Source organism: Colletotrichum phormii (assembly GCF_030913505.1).
Source record: "Colletotrichum phormii strain CBS 102054 chromosome Unknown BDP81scaffold_2, whole genome shotgun sequence".
Classification (NCBI taxonomy): Eukaryota; Fungi; Ascomycota; class Sordariomycetes; order Glomerellales; family Glomerellaceae; genus Colletotrichum; species Colletotrichum phormii.
Window position 1 is genome coordinate 2,449,484 of NW_026851444.1, and position 25,693 is coordinate 2,475,176.

The 25,693-nt window shown below is 53.4% G+C and overlaps 8 protein-coding genes across 8 annotated transcripts; 3 read left to right on the forward strand and 5 right to left on the reverse strand.

The window, feature by feature from the left end:
• Positions 1-2,901: 2,901 nt before the first annotated feature.
• Positions 2,902-6,016, forward strand: BDP81DRAFT_88854 (uncharacterized protein). The gene is made up of 4 exons (XM_060596453.1): positions 2,902-3,657; positions 3,722-3,903; positions 3,971-5,381; positions 5,434-6,016. Exons 1-4 carry the CDS (start codon positions 3,151-3,153, stop codon positions 5,887-5,889), a joined length of 2,556 nt encoding a protein of 851 aa, XP_060450845.1. The 5' UTR covers positions 2,902-3,150; the 3' UTR covers positions 5,890-6,016.
• A 2,132-nt stretch (positions 6,017-8,148) lies between these two features.
• Positions 8,149-9,061, reverse strand: BDP81DRAFT_445537 (family 16 glycosyl hydrolase; the record flags this gene model as incomplete). Its single annotated transcript, XM_060591965.1, has 2 exons — positions 8,149-8,243; positions 8,311-9,061. 2 exons carry the CDS (start codon positions 9,059-9,061, stop codon positions 8,149-8,151), a joined length of 846 nt encoding a protein of 281 aa, XP_060450846.1.
• A 94-nt stretch (positions 9,062-9,155) lies between these two features.
• On the reverse strand, positions 9,156-9,886 carry BDP81DRAFT_88892 (uncharacterized protein). The gene has a single exon (XM_060596455.1). It carries the CDS (start codon positions 9,749-9,751, stop codon positions 9,251-9,253), a length of 501 nt encoding a protein of 166 aa, XP_060450847.1. The 5' UTR covers positions 9,752-9,886; the 3' UTR covers positions 9,156-9,250.
• Positions 9,887-11,847: 1,961 nt separating this feature from the next.
• BDP81DRAFT_88912 (meiotic recombination protein DMC1) lies at positions 11,848-13,001 on the reverse strand. Its single transcript, XM_060596456.1, has 2 exons — positions 12,560-13,001; positions 11,848-12,484 (listed from the first exon to the last, which is right to left on the reverse strand). The coding sequence occupies exons 1-2, from the start codon at positions 12,876-12,878 to the stop codon at positions 11,985-11,987; spliced, it is 819 nt and encodes a 272-aa protein (XP_060450848.1). The 5' UTR covers positions 12,879-13,001; the 3' UTR covers positions 11,848-11,984.
• A 337-nt stretch (positions 13,002-13,338) lies between these two features.
• Positions 13,339-13,587, forward strand: BDP81DRAFT_389831 (uncharacterized protein; the record flags this gene model as incomplete). Its single annotated transcript, XM_060587320.1, has 2 exons — positions 13,339-13,473; positions 13,534-13,587. 2 exons carry the CDS (start codon positions 13,339-13,341, stop codon positions 13,585-13,587), a joined length of 189 nt encoding a protein of 62 aa, XP_060450849.1.
• Positions 13,588-14,071: 484 nt separating this feature from the next.
• BDP81DRAFT_445539 (WSC domain-containing protein) lies at positions 14,072-15,622 on the reverse strand (the record flags this gene model as incomplete). The annotated part of the gene is made up of 4 exons (XM_060591966.1): positions 14,072-14,717; positions 14,771-14,854; positions 14,907-15,239; positions 15,294-15,622. 4 exons carry the CDS (start codon positions 15,620-15,622, stop codon positions 14,072-14,074), a joined length of 1,392 nt encoding a protein of 463 aa, XP_060450850.1.
• Positions 15,623-18,025: 2,403 nt separating this feature from the next.
• On the forward strand, positions 18,026-19,860 carry BDP81DRAFT_468203 (fungal pheromone mating factor STE2 GPCR-domain-containing protein; the record flags this gene model as incomplete). Its single annotated transcript, XM_060594477.1, has 4 exons — positions 18,026-18,236; positions 18,528-18,564; positions 18,617-19,389; positions 19,454-19,860. Exons 1-4 carry the CDS (start codon positions 18,191-18,193, stop codon positions 19,858-19,860), a joined length of 1,263 nt encoding a protein of 420 aa, XP_060450851.1. The 5' UTR covers positions 18,026-18,190.
• Positions 19,861-23,276: 3,416 nt separating this feature from the next.
• BDP81DRAFT_340020 (UEV domain-containing protein) lies at positions 23,277-25,450 on the reverse strand. The gene is made up of 4 exons (XM_060586013.1): positions 25,144-25,450; positions 24,997-25,084; positions 24,698-24,936; positions 23,277-24,621 (listed from the first exon to the last, which is right to left on the reverse strand). The coding sequence occupies exons 1-4, from the start codon at positions 25,192-25,194 to the stop codon at positions 23,344-23,346; spliced, it is 1,656 nt and encodes a 551-aa protein (XP_060450852.1). The 5' UTR covers positions 25,195-25,450; the 3' UTR covers positions 23,277-23,343.
• Between the last annotated feature and the right edge of the window lie 243 nt (positions 25,451-25,693).

Consider the following 25,693-nt stretch of genomic DNA (forward strand, 5'->3'; position numbering starts at 1 on the left):
CGACAGGGCTTTATTTAGTGTGTACAAAAAAAAAAAAAAAAAGAGTTCACCACCGGTGTGGCTAGATCTCTTGGTGCACTTGCTGGGAATTGAATTCGGAGCCTGTCGTCGAGTAGGCTGTGGGCGAAATTGATTATTGTACTTGAACCATTCCACCACCCAGCCAGTTTGTCCTGACCCCCCGACCTAGAGGGGCGCCTGCTGTTGCTGGTGACAGGAATTGATTCAACAGGACCTATATAGGCTTTCTCGCGGAAGGCGAGGAAGGTACGGCCAGCACCTGCCTTCCATTCAATACTGCCGGCCGATCATCGGGAAATGTGGGGCGTCACGGCAGCCGACATGGGGCTCTTGGGACGGGGAAGTGGGTTCTTCTGAGTTCTGACAGTACGGAGTACCAAATACGCAGCCAGGCCGGGATGTCGCAAAAGGAGCACAAGCAGCAAATGTGTACGCACGGTAGGTGAAATCATGGTAGGATTGTCAAGCGACAACAATTTGCGAATATCCAATGTTCATTTGCCCTTGCTGCGATTTATTGGGCGAAGTGCTATCAAGTTCACTCCTGTTGATATTATTATACGGAACCTTAAGCTTGCTCGAGAGGTCCGTGCTGTGGCCCATAGCTTGCCTTTCATTTCCCAACTGAAGCGTGGGTTAATTACCTAGGTGCAGAGAATCTGCGAATAATATCGACAGGTGGGCGCATCGATTAGAATGAGATCAGAAGGGTCTTTGAAATGCAGAAATGGCATCCCAAGGCGACGTTGGGACATTGGTCGTACCTGCGTTGCCTGGCGTGTTTAAGATGCCTGCCGTAGCAGTGTGTCTCACGTGACGGACAGGTCAAAGAAGCTTACACACCTTAAGTCGATGCTTCTAGATGTGCATGGAGCTTCCAGTCAGCCTTGGAGCAAGAAACCCGTGGAAGCGGGAGGCGGGATTTCCGTAGTGCCTTGGGTGGACCGTGGAGTCTGGACGGTTGTCTGAGTCTCTGTCAGGACTCAGGGCTTCCCACCTCACGTCACGAGAAACTGAAGGGCAGGTTGCAGATGCGTCTATGGCGGACGGGCTCTCATTTTGACTGAGACGTTTGATGGAGCGCGTTTGGTGCGGTCCATTCAAGATGCGACGTTAGCAGAAGTGTGAAGATCGGGTACGTGGGTCGTGGAGGCGGCGCGCAGCTAATACCCGGTACTGGGTCATAAGCTCGACGTGCCACGACGCGACGGCCAGCATGGCCCCCCGGGCTCCCATGCCGATGAGCCCTGAGGTACTCCGTACCTAAGATCGCTATCTGAGCTCCAGGTAAGGTAAGGGACCTTAACGTGGGTAGGTGGGAACATAGGTAAGGTTAGATAAGGTAGCTCAGAGCCCTTCAAGGCTTTAGCCCACGCCCGTACCTTGACGGATACCTACTGCCTTAAGGTGCCTTGGGTACATCAGGCACCCAAGATTGAGGGCCCTTTCAGAGCCTTTCAGTTCACCTAGCACCCAGGGCGCTGGAAAGCAAGCACGCAAGTTGGAGGTGATTGTCGATGTTTGCCTCTGACGATTTGATATGCGGCCTCAGGCAACAAGCGGTCTCAGATATTCGCAGCTCATTCTGAAATGTGCCCACCGTGCCTCACCTCGCGCTTCACCTCCACCATCGACGTCTATCTGGTATTAGCAGCGGCCTATTGCCTTACCTTACCTACCTACCCGTACCTCGTTCAGTGCTCGCAAAGGTCTCTGGAGTCCTGAAGTCTGTGGTGAATAGGTAGAAATCCCGCCCAAGCGTCGCATGCCCCCGAAAATTGGGAAAATCCCAACCCCATCCTTTCCACTCTCCCACTTTGTCCTCCTTCCCACCCGCGACTGTCTTTCTGCATTCAAGCATTGTCGACTAGGTGCCTTACCGTCTAACCCAAGGCGCCCCTCTCTTTTTTCCCTCGTCCTCTCGCTTCCTCCGACCTCTACTCCCGCATTTCCCTTTCCCTCCTCAAATCACCAATCCACTTCCAGATTTCCCCCTTTGGACATTGGATGGCCTCGAATGTCGACCACATCTTCAATGCCAACGTGGTCTCGATAACGTGTTTGTCACTCTCCTGAGTCCTTGTTCATGGTCACCCGTCTTCGCGCCCCGCGAGACACTCGTCAATCTTCAAACCGACCTTGCCTGATCGGCCTAGCGACCGCGGCTTGAGGGACCGATCAGTCGACCCCTTCTAGGTTCGCTACGGAATAACATCCCGCCATCTCCACTGTTGGTAACACCGACGATTCACGAAGCCAGACCGTACTCACAGACCGACCATCACCCACCCATTATTAGCAGCAGCCCAGCACCACCACCCGGAACCACGGTGGTCCACCACGTCCACGTTCACTTCCCGTCGACGCTGCTCCCCCGGAGAGAGGAAGCCCCCCCCTTCTCCCCCCCAAAAGCCAAACCCAAATCCAAATCAAATACCTAGCCACCCAGAAGGGCCACACTCTCACACTGCCAGACCCTGAGCCGGAGCCTGAGCCAGAACACCAGGTCTTCCTACCCCCGACCCCCGAGTCGCGCTGCTTCCCTCCTCCTCCTGTCTCTCATCTTTCCACCTCTTCCCATTTCCTTTCAAGTCCCACTCCCTCACCTGCAACTGCCTTTGGTGGCCCATCCTGTCGCCCTTCCGCCTTTTTCAACATCTCGCCCTCGCATCAATCCTACTCCCCCCCCTCCAACCCAAATCCGCCACAGCTTCTGTCGCTGCCACGTCTTTCGACTCTTTTTTTTCTTCATTTGTGCCAAACCATCTCACCACCGCCATCGTCACCGATCGCGCATCCCGCCATCTGTTGCGCGCCTCTGTCCACAGCTCCCCCAGCCCTTCTCTTATCCATACAACTGAAGGCTCCTTGTGCCCCTGCGCCCTACCGCTGAATCCGACACGACTTTGCCGCCAGCCGGCTTTTTAGCGCACCGCGTAACCACGTCCACGCTCTGCGACTTCCACCTCCAACCACAAAGGTGGCTGACCGACAAACTTTTGACGACATCGACACTCTCTCTTCGCTTCCGAACAACCACCGTCTTTCAATCAACGTCTCCTTTCTCCATCGCATCGACCTCACCTAATCCCGCTGGGCAGACGCTTGTCTGCAGCCCGGCTCACAATCATGAACGCCAACGTCAATCCCAACATGGCCAACATGAACGCTATGGGCGGTGGCCCTGTTGGCGCGCCCGTCCCCATGATGAATAATGGTGCAGTCGCTCCCCAAGTCGCCGGTGGTCCACGACAGATGGCCATGCCCACCGAGAACCAGCGCACCCTACTCAACACATACATCTACGAGTACTTCCTCCGCCATCAAATGTTTGATTGCGCTAGATCTCTCCTTAATGGAGACCACCAAGTGAATGTCGCCAAGGATGGCAATCGCCGGAGGGATGAGAACGGTAACCTCATCGGCAATGGTCTTGGTGACGACCCCATGGACACCGACTCCAAAGACGACATCGACGCGAAGCTTCCTGATGACCTTCCCGCCCCCAAGCTGGGTGGGCCCGCCTCAGAATCATCCTTCCTATACGAATGGTTCTGCCTCTTCTGGGACATCTTCCACGCGCAACGAACAAAGGGTGGCAATGGTACTATCAACCAATATGTCAGCCATACTCAGGTACGTCCTTACACTTCGACATTGCTCGTTCGCCATCTAGAACATGACTAATCGACCATCCCAGCAGCAATCCCGCATGCGACAGAACCAGCAGCAAGAACTTCTCCGTCAGATGCGCCCAGACGGCATGGCTGCTCAGCAGCAATACCACTCCCAGATGATGCGCAACATGCAGAATGGCGGTATGGCCATGAATATGCAAAAGGGTAACCTGGCAAGGGCAGCCATGGCGAACAACCAGAACAAGTGAGACCTCGCAGCTTCGTGCTTTCATTCTTCATGTGCATGTTTGCTAACCTGAACCCCGCTACAGCCCCCAGGCCATGCAAATGCTTCAGCAGCATGCGAAGCAAACCCAGATGCAGCGAGACCCCTCGGACATGGATGGCAACCGCCAGCGCCCCTCGTCGCCTGGCTCCGGCGAAAACGCCCCTTCGCCTTCCAAGAGACCTCGCCTGGACGGAGCGCCCAACTTCCCGAACCAGCCTGGAATGATGCCGAACGGAAGACCTCAGCAGGGCATGCCCGGCCAGCAGGTGGGGACCACCCCGAACGTAGCTCAAGCCCAGCAGATGCTCATCACCAACGGAATCAACCCGGCATCGCTGACCCAGCAGCAGTTCACGACATTCTCAAACCAACCACCTGCTGTCCAAGCTAAGTCCATTGCTACATATGCGGCAAACCTCCAACAGCATCAGGCTAGCCAGATGCCTAACAAAACCATGCCTAACGCGCCCGGTCCCCAGGGCCAGGGCTCGCCCATGATGCCTCAAGGCCAGGAAGGGGCTGGGCTGGCTGCGTACTACAACGCTGGGGAAATGGGTCCAGGAGGAATTAGGCCTGGCCCTGGCGGTGCCCAAGCCGGTGGTGGAAGTAACCACGCTCTGCAGGACTATCAAATGCAGCTAATGCTTCTGGAGCAGCAGAATAAGAAAAGGCTCATGATGGCCCGACAGGAGCAAGATAACATGGGCGGAGGTGCCATGCCCAGAGACGGTCCGGCTGGGCCAGGCGGCCCTGGCGCACCCCCTGGTCCCAATGGTCAGCCTTTCCCAGAGACATCTCCCCAAGGCGCCAGAACCGGGGCTTCACCAAACCCAACGGAGCAGATGAAGAGAGGCACCCCACAGATGAACAACGCTGGCATTCCTTCACCGCTACCCGAGGGCGCTCAATCTCGCGGCTCCCCCAACCCAATGAACTTCATGGGCAACCAGATGGACCCGAACATGGCACCACACTTCTTCAAGGGCATGGGCAATCAAATGGATGGGAACATGGCTGGCAATCCGCAGATGAATGGCGGCATGCGTCCACCCAGTTCGCACCCCGGTCAGCAATTCAACGGCCAGATGAACCCGCAACAGATGATGGTCGCCCGGCAGCAACAGCAACAGGCGCAACAGCAGCAGCAGGCCCAGCAGCAGCAAGGACAGCCGCCCCAGCAGCAGGGACAGCCTCAGCAGGCCGGTCAAGGTGGTCAGCCGGTGCAATGGCAACAAGGCGGCCCGAATGGACAGATGGTGCCTCAGGGTCCTCAGGGATCTATTCAGGGTACACCTCAGCAACGGTCGATGCCGCCGCCATCTGCGCCAGCTGGCGCCAACTCCAACCGGACGAGCACTTCATCGCCTCAACAAGCAGCGGCGGCACCTCCGACTCCGTCACAGTCAAATAAGGCGGCCCCGAAGAAGAAGGACAACAAGAACACAAAAGCAAAGGTGAGTGCATTGGAAGAAACATGCAACCAAAACAAAACTAACATGTGCGCAGGCTACTGCTGGAAAGAAGGGAAACAACAACAACAACAACAACAACAACAACAACAACCTGAACAGTGGAACCACACCAGCCGCCGACGGTGCAGACGCGGAGGCGGCAACGCCTGCTACTCCCATCACTCCCGTCGCCCCTGCCAGCTTCGCCAAGAATGGACAGAACGCCGCCGTGCCAGCCGTGCCCAACGGTGCTGCTCCCGCACCTGCCCCACAGCCTCAGGTTGCCCCCCAGGCGCACAACGATGCTAACCAGAACGGAGGGTTCATGGACAACTCAAACCCAATGGTGGACTTCGGCGCCATGGCCTTCGCCGACCCGTTGGTCTCGGACAATGTTCTTAACGATTTCGACTTCGACTCATTTCTACACGAAGACGGCGATAACCAGGCCTTTGATTTCAACACAGGGTCGTTCGGCATGGAAGGCGCCAACGAAATTGGCGCAGACTAGACGGTTTCTGAGCCTGGCTTTTAGGTGTACGATTCCCCCTCGTCTGTGTCATGCCTCAGTTGTGCGTTAGGCGTTGTTCCGATTCCCCGGCCTGATTTCTCCGTGCCTCGCCGCTGTGCAGTCGAGCGGCATGGCATTTGCGAAGCATGGCTATCTCCATTTGATTTATGGATGCGCTCAGAATACCAAAAAAAAGGGTCTTTAACAGTCTAGAATACATCAAATCGGACTGAGCCCATATCGATTTTGTTGGCATGCTGTCAACTGTAACTTTCAGGAGGACTTGCTCGACAATCGCAGTCAAGATAAAGCAGTCGGGCTTAACTCTCGCCGCCTCATCGAGCCTGTCACTTTCCTATTTCCTATGCTTTGATTTACCAATCACCTTTGGACGATGTTGTGTGAGGCATACACTTTGCGGATTGCCTCATTTAGCGGCATACTCCAATGAGTCATTTCGCCTTTCAGTACAGCCTCGTTTTCGACGGCGATTTAATTCCCCTGCGTGCATGTGCCTGGGGTAACACGCATACAAACTTCACGTTACTTTCCTCCAAGTCGGTCGTTGGTGGACGGACCGCTTGCGAGGGTTCTTGATCATTGGTTCTGGAGTTCTACTGGCAGGGTTCGCAAAGTTTTGTCGGGTGCCTTTCCTATCGAACCAGTGGGCGTAATCATTGATTGTACGTGGCATACGATGTGCGAATGCAGAGCCCGGTTTCGTTTGGCGGACCCATCAGTGTTGATTTGCAAAAGAGGTGACAAGAGAGTCCAAAAGGGGGTAGTTGTATCGGTTGTGGGTTGAGTTGAGAGCATTGTATTTACTAGAAGGTCAAGGACACGTTCGATCACCAGCGTCGTCCTGCCATCGTCGTTTACCCTGGGTCCTGTCAGATTATACTGTGGCGCGGTGCGGTATTGGTTTACGAGGATCAATCCATCTTTTTTCATATCCTGAATGCCATCAAGTATAAAAGTTCCCGTTTGGCACCCCTGTGAATTGTTCGTCAGTGATCGCGTTGATCAAAGCGAGGGTATCTTCTCCGACTACCGAAGCATGATCATAGGCGAAGGAAAAGGCAATTCTTGATGTGCGCGGAAGCTTCCGTCGTCTCTTCTGTGGCGTGTGCCACCCACGATAGCTAGAGCCCATCTTACTGTGACCGAGGTTACGCGAGTGTATCGGTACTCCCAAGGCCTTGACGTTTCGGTCGCGCAGCTCAGAGAGGCCCGGTTCGGACTATCATCTTCCCTGAGCTGTAAGTCATCGGCAAAGGGAATCCCCGCACCGGCCGGTCCGCGTCGAGCTTTAAAGCGTGGCCGTGATCTACGAGTCGGGCATTAACATTTTGGCCGATGCGCGACTGGTAATCTCGGGGAATTATACGGTGGGCGGGGACTTTTCTTAATAAGCGCCGGTGGCCGGACGCGGCGGACGGAACGGTTGTCGATCTGCGAATTGGGGGGGGGGGGTCCGGTCAATCCCCGGGATGATCGACCGACGCCGGGCTAACCCGCGGGGAAGTCTAGAAACTAGCAGTGAGCTTCTTTATCCTCTTCACTCCGATCCAAGATCTAAGATCTAAGGATGCGTTCTCCGCAGTATGGATACGCGGTAGCCTTATGGGAAAGGTGGGTTGCTAGGTAGGCCATTGTATATGTGCTGCCATGAGGAGCTGGAGAATATCGAATGTGATTAGAAGAGGCCGATTCGGAATGGAATGGAGTCTCTGCGGTTTACTACGTATATTTATGGTTGACATGACAAAACCGCTCTACGTGCAAAATGACGTGGATTCCACGGGTAAGGGGTCTCTGATGTTCGCTCCCATGAATGTCATCAAAGTGGTTGTTATATCTTAGAGATTCGGACACTGGGGAAGAATCCCCGTGCTGGATTTCAACATTGACTACTATATAGGTGGTAAGACCTGAGAAGTCGCCCTCCCTCCGCAACTATTCAGATCCGCAGGTTTAAGAACAGCTGCAACAAGGGGGGGCAGAACGTATGAGTGTAAAGGCAGCCGCTATATATCGCTTTCCAAAAAGGGGTATATACTAAGGGAGCAAGAATGATCCTGTCTCATGAAAAGAGGAATATGCCAAAAGAGCCATGTGCGTTTTGAATGTGTGAATACGGACGTCAAATCCGGGGTCGCTGTGTGACGGGTGGAGTTTATTAGCATGACGGAGAAACGTGAGGGTGGTGTCCGCGAGAGTCGAGCTCATTACGAATACAGCCATTAGAGGTAGCTGCGCTCAAGGGGACTGGTAGACGGTGAGATATCCGACCTCCATCATGCTTGCGTAGCCATCTTGAGTAGCGTCGGTAGGAGAACCAGGCAACGTGCCGCCTGAAGCAGGTTAGCATCCTCATGTACATCATGCGGCCAACCGCAGTAGCAAGAACTAGAAACTTACCAACTGCCACATTCATGAGCACATAGTAAGGCATGTGGCAGAGAGTCGCCCAGATACCCTCGTCCCCGATATCACTGCCCTTGAGCTGGTTGAAGACAACACCGTCGCGGTACCATGTGATGGTCTCAGTGACCCAGTTGTTGGATGTGCGGTCCCACTCCAGTGCCCACGTGTGCCAACCGTTGTCGGGCATCGAAGTAGCCACGCCACGGCCGCTGGGCTCGTTGCAGATGCCGCCGGATTCTTGTTGGCAGTGAACGGTACCAGTGGCGGTAGCCTGGCCGTTGATCTGCTCAAAGATGTCGAGCTCACCGCAGAGGGGCCACTGAACTCCGTTGCGAACGGCATCGCCCAGCATCCAAAAGGCGGGCCACATGCCCTGCTTGTTGGCGGCGTCGCCCATTCTGAACATTGACTGAACCCGCATCTTTCCTCCCGGCTGAGGTGTCCATGCTGCCTTTGTCTCGATACGCGCAGATGTCCAGACGCCGCTTGCTGATTTCCGGGGAATGAGCTGGATGGTTTCACCTCCTGATATTTGGACATTCCAGGATGATTCGGTGTAAGTCTGGACCTCGTTGTTCGTGTCGATAGCCAAGGCGATGTTCCATGTGTCACTTCGAGGGGGTGAGCCGGCGTTTCCTTGGAAAGTCTCGGACCAGATGATTCTCATGCCATCTTGAGCTGGGGGCACGAGAGCACCGGCGAACGGCGTGAGAGCGAAGAGAAGCTGGGCGTATTTGGAAAGCATGTTGTGTGTGTTATTTTTGTTACTGGCTGGCACCTGTCTCTGATCTGATAGTATACTGAATGAATGGATTGATATTGAAGCCCGTGGATTTTATCTCGTCTACTTGCGAGCGTTCAGGGGATGAAAGTGAATGGACGATGATATTCAAGTTAATGTAATCACCAAGAAAGGAATGTAACGGCACTTGGCCTAGTGAGTGAAAGTGGGTGCGGTAGAGAACGAGAGAGGCGGTAAAAGCACATAGAGGCCAACGGGCAGCGAGGCTGGGTCGCCTCTATATATACGGCCAGGAGAAGTTCTTGCATGGGACGGTCTGGCCAACGCACATCGGGAGGAACAACCTTGTGCTGGGACAAGGGAGCAGGACGACAAGGATACTATGCCGAGAGCAGGCGACGAGCTGCAATGGGCAAGGAGGAGCTTATGCCATGCCCTTGTTATCGCAAATGGTTGGATTAGGGTAGTGGTCCAGAGGCGGTAAGGCAGAGAAGGAAATTGGCGTGGGGAGTAAAGATGAAACGCCCAGAAGCGGCCAGGAATACCCAGTGTGGCGATGACAATGGCCTGCCTACTTCGCAACTCGGCAGAGTCTTTTTGGGTCGGCTCTCGCTCAGGTTGCAGTACAACAGGAGAGCCAAGAATGGCTGAGAAAAGGCGCGGACAGGTTGTGGTTGGTAGTGGATGGTACATTAGGGCAACAAGGTAAATATGGATACATGGCAGAAAAGGCAGGGGGTTATTCTCAGTATACCAACTTAGCAAGTATCCATAGGGATAAAGGTGACTGGGGAGAGGAGTTCATGACGGGTAGTGGGCGTGGCCAATGGGCACGACTAGGGAGTCCTGATCTGCGTCGGACAAGACGACAGCCGCCAGAGATAATAGGGGCCGACCAAGATTGAGACCAAGATGTTGACAAGGAAGTTGACTGAGGCCAAGGATAAGCCGGCAGGTACTTTGTATGGTGAACCGTGAGAGCGAGCCAGAGCTGACAGAGCTGAACAGAGAATGGGGCAACAGGGTTGGATCTTTGAGAATCGACTCCTCCGGAGATGTCTGTCCTCGTCAACGATCTCCATTCATCCACCCATATCCGTACATATGGAATGCTGTGGGGACAAGCAAAGAGGCTGAGGTACGAATACAGAGTCTTATGCAGACGTGATATTGGTATGGGAGAGAACGGGACTTTGCGAGTAGTCAAAAAAAGGGACGGGGCCCGTTGGCGGCGCATCCGAGCCAAGGATCGACGACCGATACTGCACTGGCCAACGGACGTCATTGGCGGTTCATCTGGACGGCATCAGTTGCATAACCTTTCAATTTGGGCACCAGATCCACAATGCGGCCAAAAAACGTAGCTACTCGTCCAGTCGGGAAGGACCAAAACTCTGAAAAGGAGGTGGACTCGGGACATTTGTCCAGAGCCTAGAGGTGCCGGGGTGTCGACCAGAAAGAGCCTCGAAAGGGGAGGAGTCGAGGACTAGGGGTTTCGGACGTGGGGGTAACGAGAGCCGTGATTTCCGTCCATTGGATGTGCAGTTACCATCCGTAGTGTACCTACTCTGGAGGCATCTTGTGTGAGGAAGGCATTCGTCCCTTACAAAGGTGAAGAAGGTACGGATGGGTATGCACGAATATGAAAAAGGTAGCTGGCAGAGGGCTTGCTTCTTGCGTTTCTTCAAGCTCGTGCCACGGCTGCCTCCTCTCTCCAAACGAAGCCTGAGTCTACTCCGTACTCCGCACATTACTGCCAATTGGTGAGCATGTGGGTTGTCATGTTGTGCAACTGCAGTCTCCGTAGTGTGTGGCTGCGCTCAATGGTGTGGCAAGCGGGCCATTCTCGCCAAGATGGGATCGTCAAGTGCCCCTGAATATTCAAAAGCTGCACTCTTCATGTGCAGGCACCGGGATTGCACAGGCAGCGCAGCCCAGATGCTGGACCGGCAATGCATGCCTCTGAGACAACAAATGGCAGGGTATCTTGACAGGGACACGCCGGCCCAAATCCACAAACGGGTCCAGCGCCGCTGGCAAGTTGGACCACGTCCACCTGGGACGACGGAGATTTCCTCCTTCTCAGGAGTCTCACCTTAAGAGGACTCCAAAACTTAGGAGGCCTCGAGATGGGCCCTTGAACAAATAGACGAATATCCATATCCGTGCTAATGGATAAGCTGTGCAGCTCTACGATAAGCGAATGCCAGCCATCGCACGCTCGCATCATCGCCCGCAAAGAATTTCATTTTCACGGAGATCCAGCGCTGTTGAGGGTTGCCTCCACGGGTGCGACTTTGGTGCCCCCCATCCATGAAACTGAAGCCTCCCGCAATGGAAACGAACTGCGTTCTCATTCTCAGATGAACCACTGCAGCTGTCACGTGTTTCAAGCAAGGGGGCTTGGCTTTGGGTATCAGCGCGCATTCATTGCATCACAACACTACGCATAGCCATTCCATATGTCAGGCTGCCCGTCTGGGAAAAAGTAGTTCCATCATTCATGCTGCCTTCTATAACGAAAGCTTTGTCGATCTATCTTCCCGAAACAACAATGAGGCATTTCGTTACAGTGCAGCCAACCCATGCCGTAGTAAACCAACGAAACATCAATCGTAGTGCTGGGTATGCTTCAATACTGTCATGTGCCTGAACAACTGACAGTTCATAGTCGCTGTTCCCACAACGCCATTATCATATACTGCTCACCAATCGCATCGCCGTGTCTAGGTTGGATCAACTCCATGAACCGATCAGTGGAGTGGCGAAGTAGATTCCCGGGCTCTTTCTGGCCAATGTCGAGCAGCGTGCCATCTCCAGTTTCTAGGTAGGGAGTTTAGGCTCACACTGTGGTCTGCTCGCTCTAGCTGGGTAGACATGTAAGTCGAGGCCCGCGTTATGACCTTCGGGACCAAATAGGCCGTAATCAACCCGCAGAGCAGATGGTATCATTGCTCGCGCCGGGAACCGCAGGTCCAAATACATCTCCCAGCTTCTCACCCAGCCGCACAATAGTGTGCTCATAGACTCGCGCTGCGTCCATGTAAAGACTGTCCTCGTCTTCGTCCCACGTCGTATCCATTGCGTCCTCGAGTTCAGTGTCGCTATTCGCATCTGTCTCGTCGTCTTCCATATCGTCGTCTCCGTCAGGCTCCTTGGTAAGGACCTCCACAATAACTAGTCGTGTCTGTTCCACCGAGCTGCGGCATCGCACCATATCCGTCGTAGACATACCAGCTCTCATGCCGTTCTCGAAGCCGGGCAAAGTTTCTTTAGTCTCGATATCACGTCCGGTCAAAAGGCTCGCAAAGCAATGGTCCAGCTTCTTCAAGACGGAGAAGGTAGCTTTCGGGGCAGGAGTGAAGGCGTCAATCCATTGCGTGAAGTCGCTGGCAATATTTAAGAAGAAGGGAATCTGTATGCTCGCTGCAAGACAGAGTCAGTATCAGTATCGGCGTTTGACTTAAAGCAACGCCGATGTTTGAGGGGCAAGATTCTCACGTGTTCCGGACAACCATAAAACGTCAATGACGTTATGTATGTCCTTGCAAAGCTCGGTAAAGCTCTTGTAGCCTATGACTTCGTCGCCGGGCTCGGCATTGCCATGCTTCTTGACATAACGACGATTGACGATGGCGAGACGTTCCTCAACGTAGCGACGTACCGTCTCTTCCTTGTTGGACCCGGGTCGGAGGGATCTGGCACGGGGATGCGGCAAAGCCGCATTTGAGCGCGCCGAGGCACTGCTAGGCGCAGGTGAAGGGAGAGACTGTGACGGAAAGAAGCCGCCAGGGGCCGCAGGGTGTGGATTGTCAGCCATTGTGTATAGGTATTGATGCTGGTTGCTTCAGAGCCAATGCTGCTTTGTGCATCGTCCACAGAGAAATTCCCTCGCTCTTACACAGCCTCTTGCCCCTTCAAGGTTCTTGCGACGGGGCGCAGTGGTGTATTGTTGTGCAGAACGACAAGACGGTTGATATCTCCGTTAAGCTACCTGTGAGGTATAGGTAGGTAATTAGGAGGGGGTGTCCCACCACCAGCCGCCTTATCTTATCTCCGATAAGAGCTATTCTTACCAGCCACCGTAATGTGGCTTGCGCGTGGGTGACGTCCAGCCAAAAAAATTCGGCCCTGCACTCTTTCCGCGCGAAGTCGAGCCGACCGATCGCATTTACGACCTCACATCTGCCCCTTGCTCCAACGACAACGCCGTAAATCACGACCCCAAGCTCGACTCGCAAACCGTTCATCCTTAGCGTCTTCAGATCCCACTCGTCAAAATGCCTGCCAAGAGAATCGTCGTCCAGAGAGACAGCCAGCGCTCTCGTCAGCCCAAGGGGTACTTCAGATCAACATACGATGCGTTGACTTCCGCTGAGAATGCACCCATCGTTCGCAGCGTCGCCATCTTTGGCGTAAGTCACCATGCTCTCCCAAACTATCGGTTAATTGAACTCTGCTAACGTCCAATGTAGGCAGCTGTGACTTTCCTCTCCAGCTCCTGGGGCGAATTCCTTCTTCCTCCGTAAGCTGTCCAATACCTTCGGTTCCTATTCCAGGTCGCTAATCCTTCAATTTCGCAGTCAATAAAGATCTTTCTATCATCGAATGACGGCTCATGTATAATTACGTCCTTTTTGCCGCAATAGAAGCTGGCTGTACAATACTTGAAGAAAGGTAGCCTCGAGGCTACGGGGAATGGCATCTGTGGTCTGGTGTTGACCTCAAAGCCACGGCCTGCACCGGCTGGCTTTAATGAATCTCACTCTCACGCAAGACCTGTCAATTTTCGTACAATTGTGCCGTGAATATGTATGATTGGAAGCATGTATGGCGGCTACTCCAACGGTGTCCCAAGTCTCGTGCGCCTGGTTCGCTGTACATTATCTAGAACGCTAGTTGGCAAGCTGGAAAGGGAGTGCTGTTGAGGCCATCAATTAGGCGGTGCGTAACCGTATTAACTAAGTCTGCTTTACGCAGTAAATCTCCCTCGGCTCTACCGATCACCTCTCATCACATCAACTCCGCGTTTGTGCAAGTCCCGTTGCACTTCTGATAGAGAGACATCGCAGCCCAGCCGCCACACATCTCCGTCTTGCTACCCCCACAAGGCATATCGCAAGCTCCCCAGAGCCCCTTTTTGGGCTTCCGATCATCAGCTACCGAGTTACCGCACCAGCATTCCTTCGCATATTCCAGGCCGGCATACTGAAAGCCCTTTCCGTCACAGTACTTGATGCACGTGTCAGCCATCATGCTATCACTGGACGTCTTGGCGCCCTGAAGAGTCCTAGTCTGTCCAGCGGGATCGCGGCCACAACCTAGATACTTGTACTTGAGAGTGCTTGTTACGTCCTTGTAACCATATTTGGGTGCCGAAATCTGAGTCGCTGCACCGCAGCCTGATTCTGCCACAGCGTTGCCCGGGCCTCGTTGAACGCTGTTGCAACCAGGCAACTTGTCAAACTGGCCCTGGACTTGTTCATCAACTTTGACGGGAACTTGGCAATTCCTTCGTGTCTCGTCATCAAAAAACTGGAAAACTGGGCACTTCTCAATGCTACCACCGTTGTCGGTGCATTGTGTGATAGCCGCTTGGAGTACGTTGACGTCCCACCCATTGATGAAATCGCCGTGCAAGCCATATCCAGTCGGATCGCTAGATAATGTGAGCAGATTTCCTTGCTACGAAAATGAAGGTGAGGTACTGACCCGTTAGACAATACAAACGGTTGCTTATCTCCGTACCACTTGTCCTTGAAATCATTGACGCTGAATGTCACTTCGTAAAACAGACTGGCAGAAAGATTAGCACCTTGTGTTGACGAGTTCTTTGAGGTTGTCTCACGTAACAAATCTCTTGGGGTGAGTTGTAGGACATTTCCCGTTGTCAAGGCGATCCGGGTACGCCATATGACTTTTGTGGTCGGGTGAATCGAGATTGACACCGTCCCAGCAGGCAGGGAAGATTATCTGGAGACGGAGGCCATTCGGACAATTGCGATTGGGAAGCTCGCTGGTCGCAGGGCCGCTGTTGCCCAAGCACACGTAGGAGATGGCCCGCTGCTCAAGGGTGTTGTTGTAGCTTCGAAGCTTTGGATCACCTGCTAGCATCCGAAAGCCCCTGGGATACGCGATGAGCCCTTTGCTATATTCCGGGTCCTTGGCGTCCTGGCGGAACCTGGAATATTGGTCAGTTCTCCGGTTTCTTTTTCAATCCTGCATCGTTACTTACAAATAGTAGGCAAGCATGCCCCCTGACTGGGAAACACTCATGAATTTGCCGTCCTGGCCCTGGTAGTAGAGGGTTGGAGTCCAGTAATTGCTCAGATCGGCAGTCACCTTGCATGTTGAGCAAGTAGCAGCGCGAGCCTGCTCATAGGTCATACTGAAGTCAAAGCCATTACCACCCATGATGGTGTGAACATGCCCAGAAAGAGCTCCCGGGTTGACAATTGGATCGGCGCGCTCGGTAACTACCGGTTTTGAGCAGGGCATGATGAAAAAAGCAGCCGCTTTGCTGCTTGCCCACAGCCCAACGAGAAGTTGTCTGCTTACTCTCATGTTGGGCAACGATGGGAGTTGTGACTGAAAACTGATGAACCGCCGTGGAAAGGGACGAGACGTAAAGTACAATTAAAAGAGGGAGCGACCCAGGCCACCCAAAAATTTGATCAAAGCGGCTGACAATGTCGCGGAATTTTTGCCAGAGATCAAAGTTCACCCAGCGAAAGTTGGAGTGGGGGCTTGAGGATAGACCGAAAGCTAATAGCTCCAAGGGAAGAGCTGAAAAGCCAGGTACGCAGGCGTACGTGAGAAGAAGCAATGGCGACAAGGCTAGGAGAGGAGGGCAAGGTGAAGCAGGCCGCGGTGATCTTTTATCATTCACCTTCAAAGCCCAATTCCAAACCCCCACCCACATCACAAGGTCAGAAGTAGGACCCAGACCGGGAGGCGGAGGAGGCTTCCCATCAATGCGGCCGTGACAATAGACGCAGACAAGCCATTATCTCGAATCTGAGCTACGGGGGAAACAAGGAGGAGACCCGTGAGTGGAGGAACATGACGAGTTGGCTGAGCCTAATCTAAATGCGTGCTTAACTTCGCCAAAGAGCTAAGATGGCGTCGAGAATTGGCGAAGCTCTGCTCAGCTCTACGGCGGCGTTGGTCGGAGATGGCTCCGCGCTTCGGTCAGAAGGGAGAGGTGGTCGTAAGTAACGCTTACCGGTGAAGGTTGTGATCCAGAAAAGAAGGGTATTCCGCTCAATCGTTCCGCTCGAGTTTAGCCTCCGTGTCAGACATTACCGCAGTTGTCTCTGGTTCACCCATTGAGCTGGTTGAGCCAAGAGAAAGATCTCAAAGACAAGGCGTCGCGAATCTGACGCAGGTCGAGATCTTACACAGCGAGGTCGCTGCTTTAGGTCGTGGTGAACGAGAAAATCCCGAGAGGAGACATCAAGGAGACAAGCTCGAAGCTTCGGGACAAATTGTCTTAGACACGTGGAATCTGATTATTACAGGGTCCGTCTCGTCAGAAAATGCCCCTCACTAGCTATGCAAGCATCCGCCGTCTGGCGAGCTTTCGGGCGGAAGGCGGAAGGCGGATCGTGTTTGTAAGCCACTGCGCCGTGAGCTGCCGGATTGGTCTTAGAATCGGCTTTTCAAGACTCAAACGGACTCACGGAGCGCGGACGAAATGTGGGTGTAGGCAAGCAAGGTGGATTAGAGTAGGCTAACGAAGAACTGGAAAGAAAGGGATGTTGGACGGCCGAGTGCCAAGCTGGGAAGACACTAAAACGTCAACGAGAGACATTAAGAGGGCCAGGCTCTCACAATCCTCGCCTTGAGAGATTGATCCTACGGGCCTCAATACGTTGTCTCCTTGTCTCAGCTTAGACCAGGTTGACCCGCTCAGCCTGTCTGTCACCTGTTCCCGGAATTCCTGACGGCTGAGGAATGTTTTCGGATCTATCATTTCCTATTTCATAGCGTGAAAGCCTGACATGACCGACCACCCGACCAAGTTGGGAATTCCTGAGACAGAAATGTGCCAAAACAACCATCGTACTTTTAGTCAGGTGAGCACAGTTTTTTGGTCTCATTATTTTGCCCGATAACCCGACGATTGGGTAGAGACCCGTTGCGCCGGGGTGTTCAAGCTGTGCCTCCGCACCGGAAGTGGGGAAATGGAACCAGCGGCCGGCCGAGTCGGAGACGTAAGTGGATCTCAGGGACGGAGGCAGATACCAAGTGCGGTGGGCGTTTGCCAACTCTCCCACCTGTCTTGCAAACTTTGGGCCTCTCCTTTGACTCACGGACCTGACGGTGAGACTTGAGCTTGAAGATTCTTGCCTCCCCCTTGCGCCTCATCCGTCAACACCGCGCCATCCCACTCGACTAGCCAAAGTAATGGATATGGTGAACGGCGAACGCTTAAATGGACTACGTGACTGCATACAACTCGCGGCTCCTCAAGTCAGATCACGAGGCCGACTCGTTTCGGTTTTCTATGGGTACTTCCAGCTCGCGGTTCGCTGTAACTGACAAAGCAAAGTCAAGCCATTATGTGTGCTCGATGACTTAGTCGTCAGCGAGCGCCAACCTAATGTGCTGTCAGAGGGTGGGGGTGTATTCACCCGTTGCGTCGGTGGGGGCTGAGATTATCAGGTCGATCTCCTGGTTTCAGCCCCTACCTGGAAACTATGATGGCAGGCTGACTCTGGTATTTAATTGCTTTTGAAACTGCCATGATCGCCTTGGCTAGACGTCAGACCAACGACCAAGTTGTGTCACAATACGTAGATACTCTTTCCTGATTCGAGCAGGGGCTACAAGGGAACATGGCTCGTCGCTCTTTTTGTCAAACGGGAGAATCGCCCTCTACCCGAAGATTGAATAACAACCCGGGCCGCTCATGTCTTTCGGTCCAGTTGATTTGTTTGACTAGCTAAGACACGGGCCGCGAGAGTTCAAATGGATCAAACGAGTGAACGCAAGCTAAAGCGAGCTGTCACAGGCCCTCTCTGTAACTTTGGGATGCCGTGTAGCGGCCCGAATTCTTCTCCAACCTGAGATTCTCGGGCCTTGTGGTATGTGATACGCGATTGATCACTGCTTGTAATCTTCTTCGCAATGAATATCAACATTGCCTCTGCTATTTTCTTCCTTCACCCTGAAAGTGCAATATCGCCGATTAGTTCTTAAGGGGAAAGTCGCCGTCTTCTTCGACCATCTATTTTTTGAGCAGTGTTTTCCACTTCTTGCTGCTATTCGGCCTGTTACTATATTTCCCTCGCTTGGACCTGTTGTCTTACGCTCTTGATCACTTGCGGCTAAGGTCTTCCCACCTTGTTGTTGTTATATCATCTATCTCGGCATACCCAGGGACTCTACGTGAGATTACAGGGTGCGAATCACATGTGGCGACATGAGTGTATACTCGCGTTCAAAGACCTGTAACCCATTGTAGGGAGGAGAGTAACGCGCCAGACGGTCCAGTCTCACCTGTGAGTAACGTTGCCATCATCTCTGAAAGGCCTGACTATTAACCTTTTTTAGTGGCACTGAAAGCATGGCTGAATTCAACCCTTTCGACCAAATTCTCGTACTAAAGACGTCTCTCAATACGGCCGAGGACACATATTTGGCCGTGAGCCCGATGATGATAGACGGCCTCTACAAGCAAGACATTGGCACATGCGCCAACTACAGCTCCCAAATCGGTGCAAGTTTCATGATGCTACTGATCGTCATTTCCATGACGCCTTCGATGAGGCTTATCAAGGCTTCCCTCTGTGTTCACGTTGCTGCTCTAGTTGTCAACACAGTCCGCATGACGCTGCTGGTACTATTCTTTACATCACCCAACTGGACCAACTTTTACACCCGCTTTGCATCAGACTACTCCCGCGTCACTGCAGCTGACTTCCATCTGAGCATCACGACGGAAGCGACTTCGCTGGTCTTGCACATACTTGTCCAGGTGTCATTGGGAATACAGGCGTGGGCTCTTGTTAAGCTGTTGCCGAGGCCCTGGAAAGGGGGCGTTGTTGTGCTGTCTTGCTTTGTGTCAGCATCTGCCATAGGACTACGTCTCGGGCTCTGCATCATCCAGATCAATGCTATCCTTATGCTGTCGCCCGCACATGCCATATGGGTAGCTCAAGGTAGCGGCGTTGTCGGAGCAATCTCTATTGCATACTACTGCGCACTGTTCAATATCAAGCTTCTCATACACCTTGTAAAGAACCGGGGCATTCTCCCAAGGCGGCAACGACTAAATGCAATGGAAGTACTAATCATTACGAATGGAATTCTGATGGTCATACCCGGTTTGTGGACCCGTGCAACACTTTGCTCGCAAATTCCTGCTGATCTGATTTGGTCCCCACGTAGTCGTCTTCGCTGCCATGAATTGGGGCTCCTGGTCAACCCTCGAATTAGGCTCGTTGACTTACACGTCGGTCGTCGTTTTTCTACCTCTAGGAACCTTGATCGCTTCCCGCGTCTCAGCCAATACGTCACGAGGAAAACCGCAGCCAAGATTATGTATGATAAATTCGGATACACCTCCCAAGGCATCTCCAACCATTGGATTACGGCCTCATCTATATGGGAATGTGGACGGTGCCGTTACATCGCACATAGAGTCCAGTCTTCCCCGCCAACGCGATCAGACTGGCGGCATTGATTTGATCGACATCGAGTTGCAACGAATCGACGGAGACTATCTTGAGAAGGGATTCATCAGAGTGAACCGAAAGGTGGAATTCTGTGAAGAGCGCGTCTCAGCCAGACGATAAGCTTATGTGGTGTCTGTCTTGGCAAAAAAAAGGCGCATGGAATACGTGGGCTTGCCTTACTAGGGCCACCTGAATTCGGCTCCCGCTCAATGCCCACCTTTCAGTTGCTTTATACCTCACTTGTGGCATTGCAATTACATCCATAATCGTCTCATCACAGAGAATGAGGTCATGCCCAGCTAGGGCCCAGGCTTGTTCTGAGCTACGCCCCCTTGACCCCAGAAGACGCCTCCACGTCGTATGCAGGTAACATGCAGAGTGTTCTTGACTTATTGAATTGCTTGTATGGCACTTCAAAGATGTGAGCTGGGTCTGTGTCGGAGCCAAACTTATTTGCTTCTGTCCGCCTCATCACCGAGTGATACCCAAAGGACCAAGAAGCTTCAAGCACCTCTGGATAACAACGCCTTCCATACGCCCAATGTCCCCGCCAAATCCCTAAAACAGTCATAGTTATCTAATTATGTGGCCTCGTAAGAAGCTCTCAAGCTTACATAAGGCACCTTCCGATCTGATTCGCACTACCCGAGTCGAATGGAAGGCGCGGTTATATCATCCAAGGAAGGAAACATGAGAAGACTGTAGGAAATCCAAGGTCCTCCTGCCTCATATCAGACTTGGATATTATGTCGTAGGAAGAAGGAGTCTACCGATACACATAGCCAGGGAGCGTATATTCCGCCAGAGCAAGTACGTGGACGAAAGGACGTATCCAGCGTCTGAATGCTGTCGCTCCAACATCCAATTCTTTGATTTTGCTTCCAACACAATCTTCTCCGTACCAAATTACACAATTTCTTGCCCCTTATGTGGTGAGAATATTGCCTTGTTGTTCTGTGCTGCACAAATCGCCGTCGTCCTCCTCACAAACGCGCTCCGATGGAGAGCCATCTGCCGGTGTCACCTACTCAGGCACGATACTCGCCGCCAAGGGACTTTGTACGAGACGACATGAAGCCCGCACCTCTTCGACTCTCCCCAAAGACCAAAGAGACAGATGAAATTCCAGATGTTTCACTGCAACTAGGTGCAAGCTCCATCAAGAACGCAACACACACCGATGACTCCACTCCGACTGAACGAGCCACCGGTCAACTGTCTAATCATCCAACACAGCTGAAGAACCCGCCCCTGGCTGCCATCGTATCAAAATTCGAGATACTCGATGTCATGACCGATCTTGAGACACAAGCTACGACTGGCCATGGAACATCGAACATAGAAGTGCCTTGTTCGCCGGCCAACAACAGCACCGTACGTAAGGATCTAGGTGTATGTGTCAAATCTGGCCTTGCAAAGGAACCTCCTTCTCGACTGGTTCATGACGACGTTATTGAACGGCAGTCGACCCCAAGCTTGAGCCAAACCTCACTCCATAAAATTTCGTTACGCGGATCCCAGAGTTATTCAGAGACTGGAATACAGCCAGCTGTAGAACCCACAACCTACGTTTTCGATCCATTCACTGGAGAGAGGCGGCCCAACAAAGCTGGAAGATCGGCCGATGGAAGACAGAAAAGTCTTGTAGCTGAAAGACGACAAATGTTCGAAGCTCCAATGGGTAAGTATGACCCCCGGAGTGATGTTGGTCTGCCCGGGATGCTGATAATGTGTGCAGGCGGCGTTAGTGCTATGTCTGGGAAATCGGTAAGCCTACCGTTGCCACCTTTCAGCAACAACAGTTTCACGCCACAAACAACGACACCATATTGTACACTTCCCCGGACCAAGACCTGGAAGAAGAGGCCGAACGACATCGAAGCAACTCAAGATAGCCCTCGAGCAGAGCCACCTTTTGACCCAAGGCCTGTCAACGACGGTGACCAAACGAAAGCGGCAGTGGAAAAAACTTGGACCCGGAGCATATCAAAGAGCCTTGGATATAGCGCTGGCCAAAGAATCATCACTGGCACCAGAGGACAGAGAGGTAGAGGGAAGCTCTTCGGGCTTTGGCCCCGAGCCATGGATGTCCTCCATTCACGAGAAGCTTCAACCTCAGAATCGGGACACGAAAGTCTCAAAGCACCAGACCGGTCAACGAGCCAGGTAGCTCCCGATATCTCCAATTCCGTAAGCAAGAAGAGTACGAGGCCGTCGATTCTACAAACGGAATATTATAGATCCCAGGAGGAGCCACAGTCAGGACACGCAACTTCCATGACAGCGCTACCTGAGCCATCCGGTAATGCTGCTATCGTGACAGCGCAAAACAAGGTGGCAAGTCTGAGAAGGTTGTTCGACAAAAGCGCGAACGATGCTGGCCAGAAAAGCGGTTCGCGACAAAGGCGCAGTTATACTGGGCCAACAGATAAGGTGTCGACTCACAGTACTTCACAGACGGTCCTTCGGTCTGGCCACGAACAACAACTGCAATGTGAAGTGTCCATGGATGGTGCTATACGCAGTTCTTTCCAAGCGACGGCGGACGCCCACGCACCCAAAGGATCAACTTCTTCTTCTTTGAAGGATCGAATAAATACTCTGGAAGCCATTTGCCGGATCGATGCGGAGACGAGGCCCTCAACTAATAAAAGTATCTCGGCATCACGATCGAATATTCCTGGAACAGAGCGCGAGGCAGATGGTTCGAAAAGTCATGCTGAGAATCGATTTGAAAGCCTGGGATTCAAGCGGGGTCGCGAAGTATGGCGGAAGATATCCGCATCATGGGAGAAAAGCAGGTCAGAAGAGGGCAAGAGAAACGGGAATGACCACACAAAGCAGAGACTGGACAAGTCACAAGAGCAACGTACCTGGCAAGGATCCTACCTGACTACTGCTCGACCAGATGACACACAGCTGGCCGACTGCTCGCCGGATGAGCCCAACACTGGAAGCCCGCCTGCGTCTGCGTCTGCACCGACGAGGGTCAGCCCCTTCCCAGCTCGAAAGAGCACGTCAGCCATTCCACGGGAGTGTCTGAGCACCGGTACTAATCTTGACGGGTGTTCAGAGGAACAAAAGGGAGCCTTGCCGCTCAGTACCACTGGTCCAGTCGGCACTTCGAATTGGTGGCAGCTTGGGTCGGCATCCTCTCAGGCAGCTTGGAGGACCAGGTGGGACGCTCTGTCAGGAGATGCTCATGGAGTTAGCTGGGGACGATGGCGCGTACCACGAGAGAGAAGGCTTATGACAGCCGGTGCCGAATGTCGAATGCACCATACTCGGCCATTGCCTACCTTACGACTGGGCGAAATGCGCAAAGCTGCCAATCGGCAAAGTGAGACGAGGAATCCAATGTCGGACGGGCTAGCTAGTAGTGTTCTTCAGTGATGCCTTAGCATAGAGCAGATTATCGTTTGTAGTGTGCCGGCTGGAGAGACCTGGGGGATGAAGGCCGCAAGGCTATGTAGTTCAGAGCTGGGAAATGGCCAGCCAAGGGATCACCGGGCACATAAAGAATAGTCTCAATGAAATCTTGGTCTGCCAAAGTACTTAGTGTACTGAAACCTCATAATATTAGAGCGTTACGATTCTACTCGACTAGGCTGTTAGCCCCATCCCCTTTCCAATTTTGCGAACCAGAGCTTTCTTGAGATACCACTCCCGAGCAAGGGAACGAGTCGTCTTAGCAAATACTGCGGGTGATATCCTTCCGCGTTCCACGGCTCGGCCCAAGACAAAAATGGTGTCCCCAATGGCCTTCTCTTCGGCCACCAAAGCGTATAACTGGTTAGCGACGACTGTGGGCGCTACCAGAAGCTCGTCAATGTCAGGCGCAGTTTGCCGTGTTGATCCCTCTATAACAGAGTCGGCCTTTCGCAGCGCGTCGACCAGAATATTAGCGTTGGACTGAAGCAACCCTGACGTTTGATTAAGTGTCCCCATCTCCGACTGAAGTGTCGAGAAGGCAGATATCATAGCTGTACGTTGCGCCTGCAAGCCTGCCATGCTGGAGTCATTCTGCTGTCTGCTACGTTGGCGAAGGGAGTGAAGCGTTTGTGCCAGTTGGTGAAGTAAAGCGTCCTTTTCCGGGTTCGGAGGAATCGGCGGCGCGGGAACGGACGATGGCGAAGGTATGCTTAGTGTGAGAGGTTCATCGAGCAAATCTGGCGGCGGCACAGGCTTTGCAACCTGCTGTTGTGGCGGCGGGTGCTGCTGTAGTTGATGCGGCGGCGGTGGTCCTTGATACTGCCCGGCCGGTTGCCAACCTGGAGGTGGTCCTCCATATTGTTGAGGCGGTTGCTGGAAAGGCGGAAGGACGGCCGAATGACGGGGAGTAACAGATTGAGGAGGATGTCCCGCATGGAATTGCTGTTGTTGTGCAGTCTCTCCAGTATGGTGTGGAGACGAGACGGGGGGCGGCGGCTGTGGATGAGAGGATGGCACGGGTGGTAGCGGCGGTGCTGAGTCGTAACGAGAGGTCGCTTGGCTTTGTGGACGATTCGACACTTGGGTATTGAGGTCTCCATGGATGCTTTGACGAGCGGCGCCAGAGGGTAGAGGTGGGAGAGGGGGGCCGTGTCTGGCATCTATTGGCGGTGGCGGGCTTCTGTATGGTTCAGTGCCTGATGTTTTGGGCGGCGGAGGCGGAGGCCGCGATGCATCTGTAGGCGTTTGCGTAGGTGGGCGGCTTGACGGACGAGCTGCCAACTCATGTGGAAGAGGCGGGATAGGGGGTGGTGTTTGGGCGTGGGACTGCGGTGGGCGTGATGCCGCGGGGGGTGGTGGTTGCTGTGAGCCTTGCGGCCGAGCAATGACTGGTGGCTCCTTGGCGAAGACATCTCTCAAGATGGCCAGAAAGTCGAGAATCGTGGATTTCTAGCAGGCTAGCCATTAGAACGAGTGGAAAAACTCTCACAGCTCAGGGCTAGGGAAGAAGAGAATGAAGACATACATCCCAGAAGGCGGCCCAGCCTACGAGATATGGGTGATAGACCTGACCCTGAGGATCTACATGCTGACCAGGGCGCACCATCATGGACTCTGTTGGAGTGACATAGACCAACGGAGCTTCTCTTGGGTAGGCATGAGGAACCCAGACGGATATAGGGAAGCGGTATGTGGTGCCTCTGAATATGACGGGTATAGTGCCAGATAGGCGGAGAAGAAGGGCTGACGAGCCATTATCGTAAGCTGTGAACGGTATCAGCACGCATTCATCAAGGACTTATGGTTGCGATCGAGGAACCATACTGTGAACGTCGGTGCGCGGTGACAGAGATGGGTAGTGGGACAGCGCCTGGGCTACATCGTTGTAGGTGCGGTTCACATCGTGGTATTCCTGAGAGAGGGTTGCGCATCAGTCAAGCACTACAGGGCCAAGAGTTGAAGATAACATACGCTTGTCAAGATACTGTAAAGCCAGTTCAGGACGTGCTGCGGCACTGGCATCGCAGAGACGGGGCGAGAGCTCCGGCACGGGGGAGCCGATACGGAGCTCGGGCAGGAGGCGAGTGGAGGTGAAAGCGGATGCGCGAGCTGCGAGCGGGGGAACAGCGACGCGGATTCAACTCATAAGTGCATGCCGGGGACCCTAGGAGTAGAGCAGGGTATGATGCTACGGCGGTGTTTAGCAAAGGTCCGAAGTAAGAATCGGCACAATCGATTAGGCGCTCGGTAACGAGAGACGTCGGACGGCGGAAGCGGACGGCGCCGGTGGTAGATTTCGCGGACAACTTGCAATGGTGGAATCGTAACTAGTGGAGGTAGGTACATAGTTCGGACATCGGGGGTTGGGCGCCGGTGGTGGATGGCAGACCTGAGATGACGCACCTAAGCTTGGGTGGAAAAGGTGGGGCCGCTGTGAAGGTCTCCCCGCCGCCGGAGTCAAATTCCATTGCACCTACATTGCTCCGTACCTTGTGGTAACTATTAAAAGGCACTCATCCTG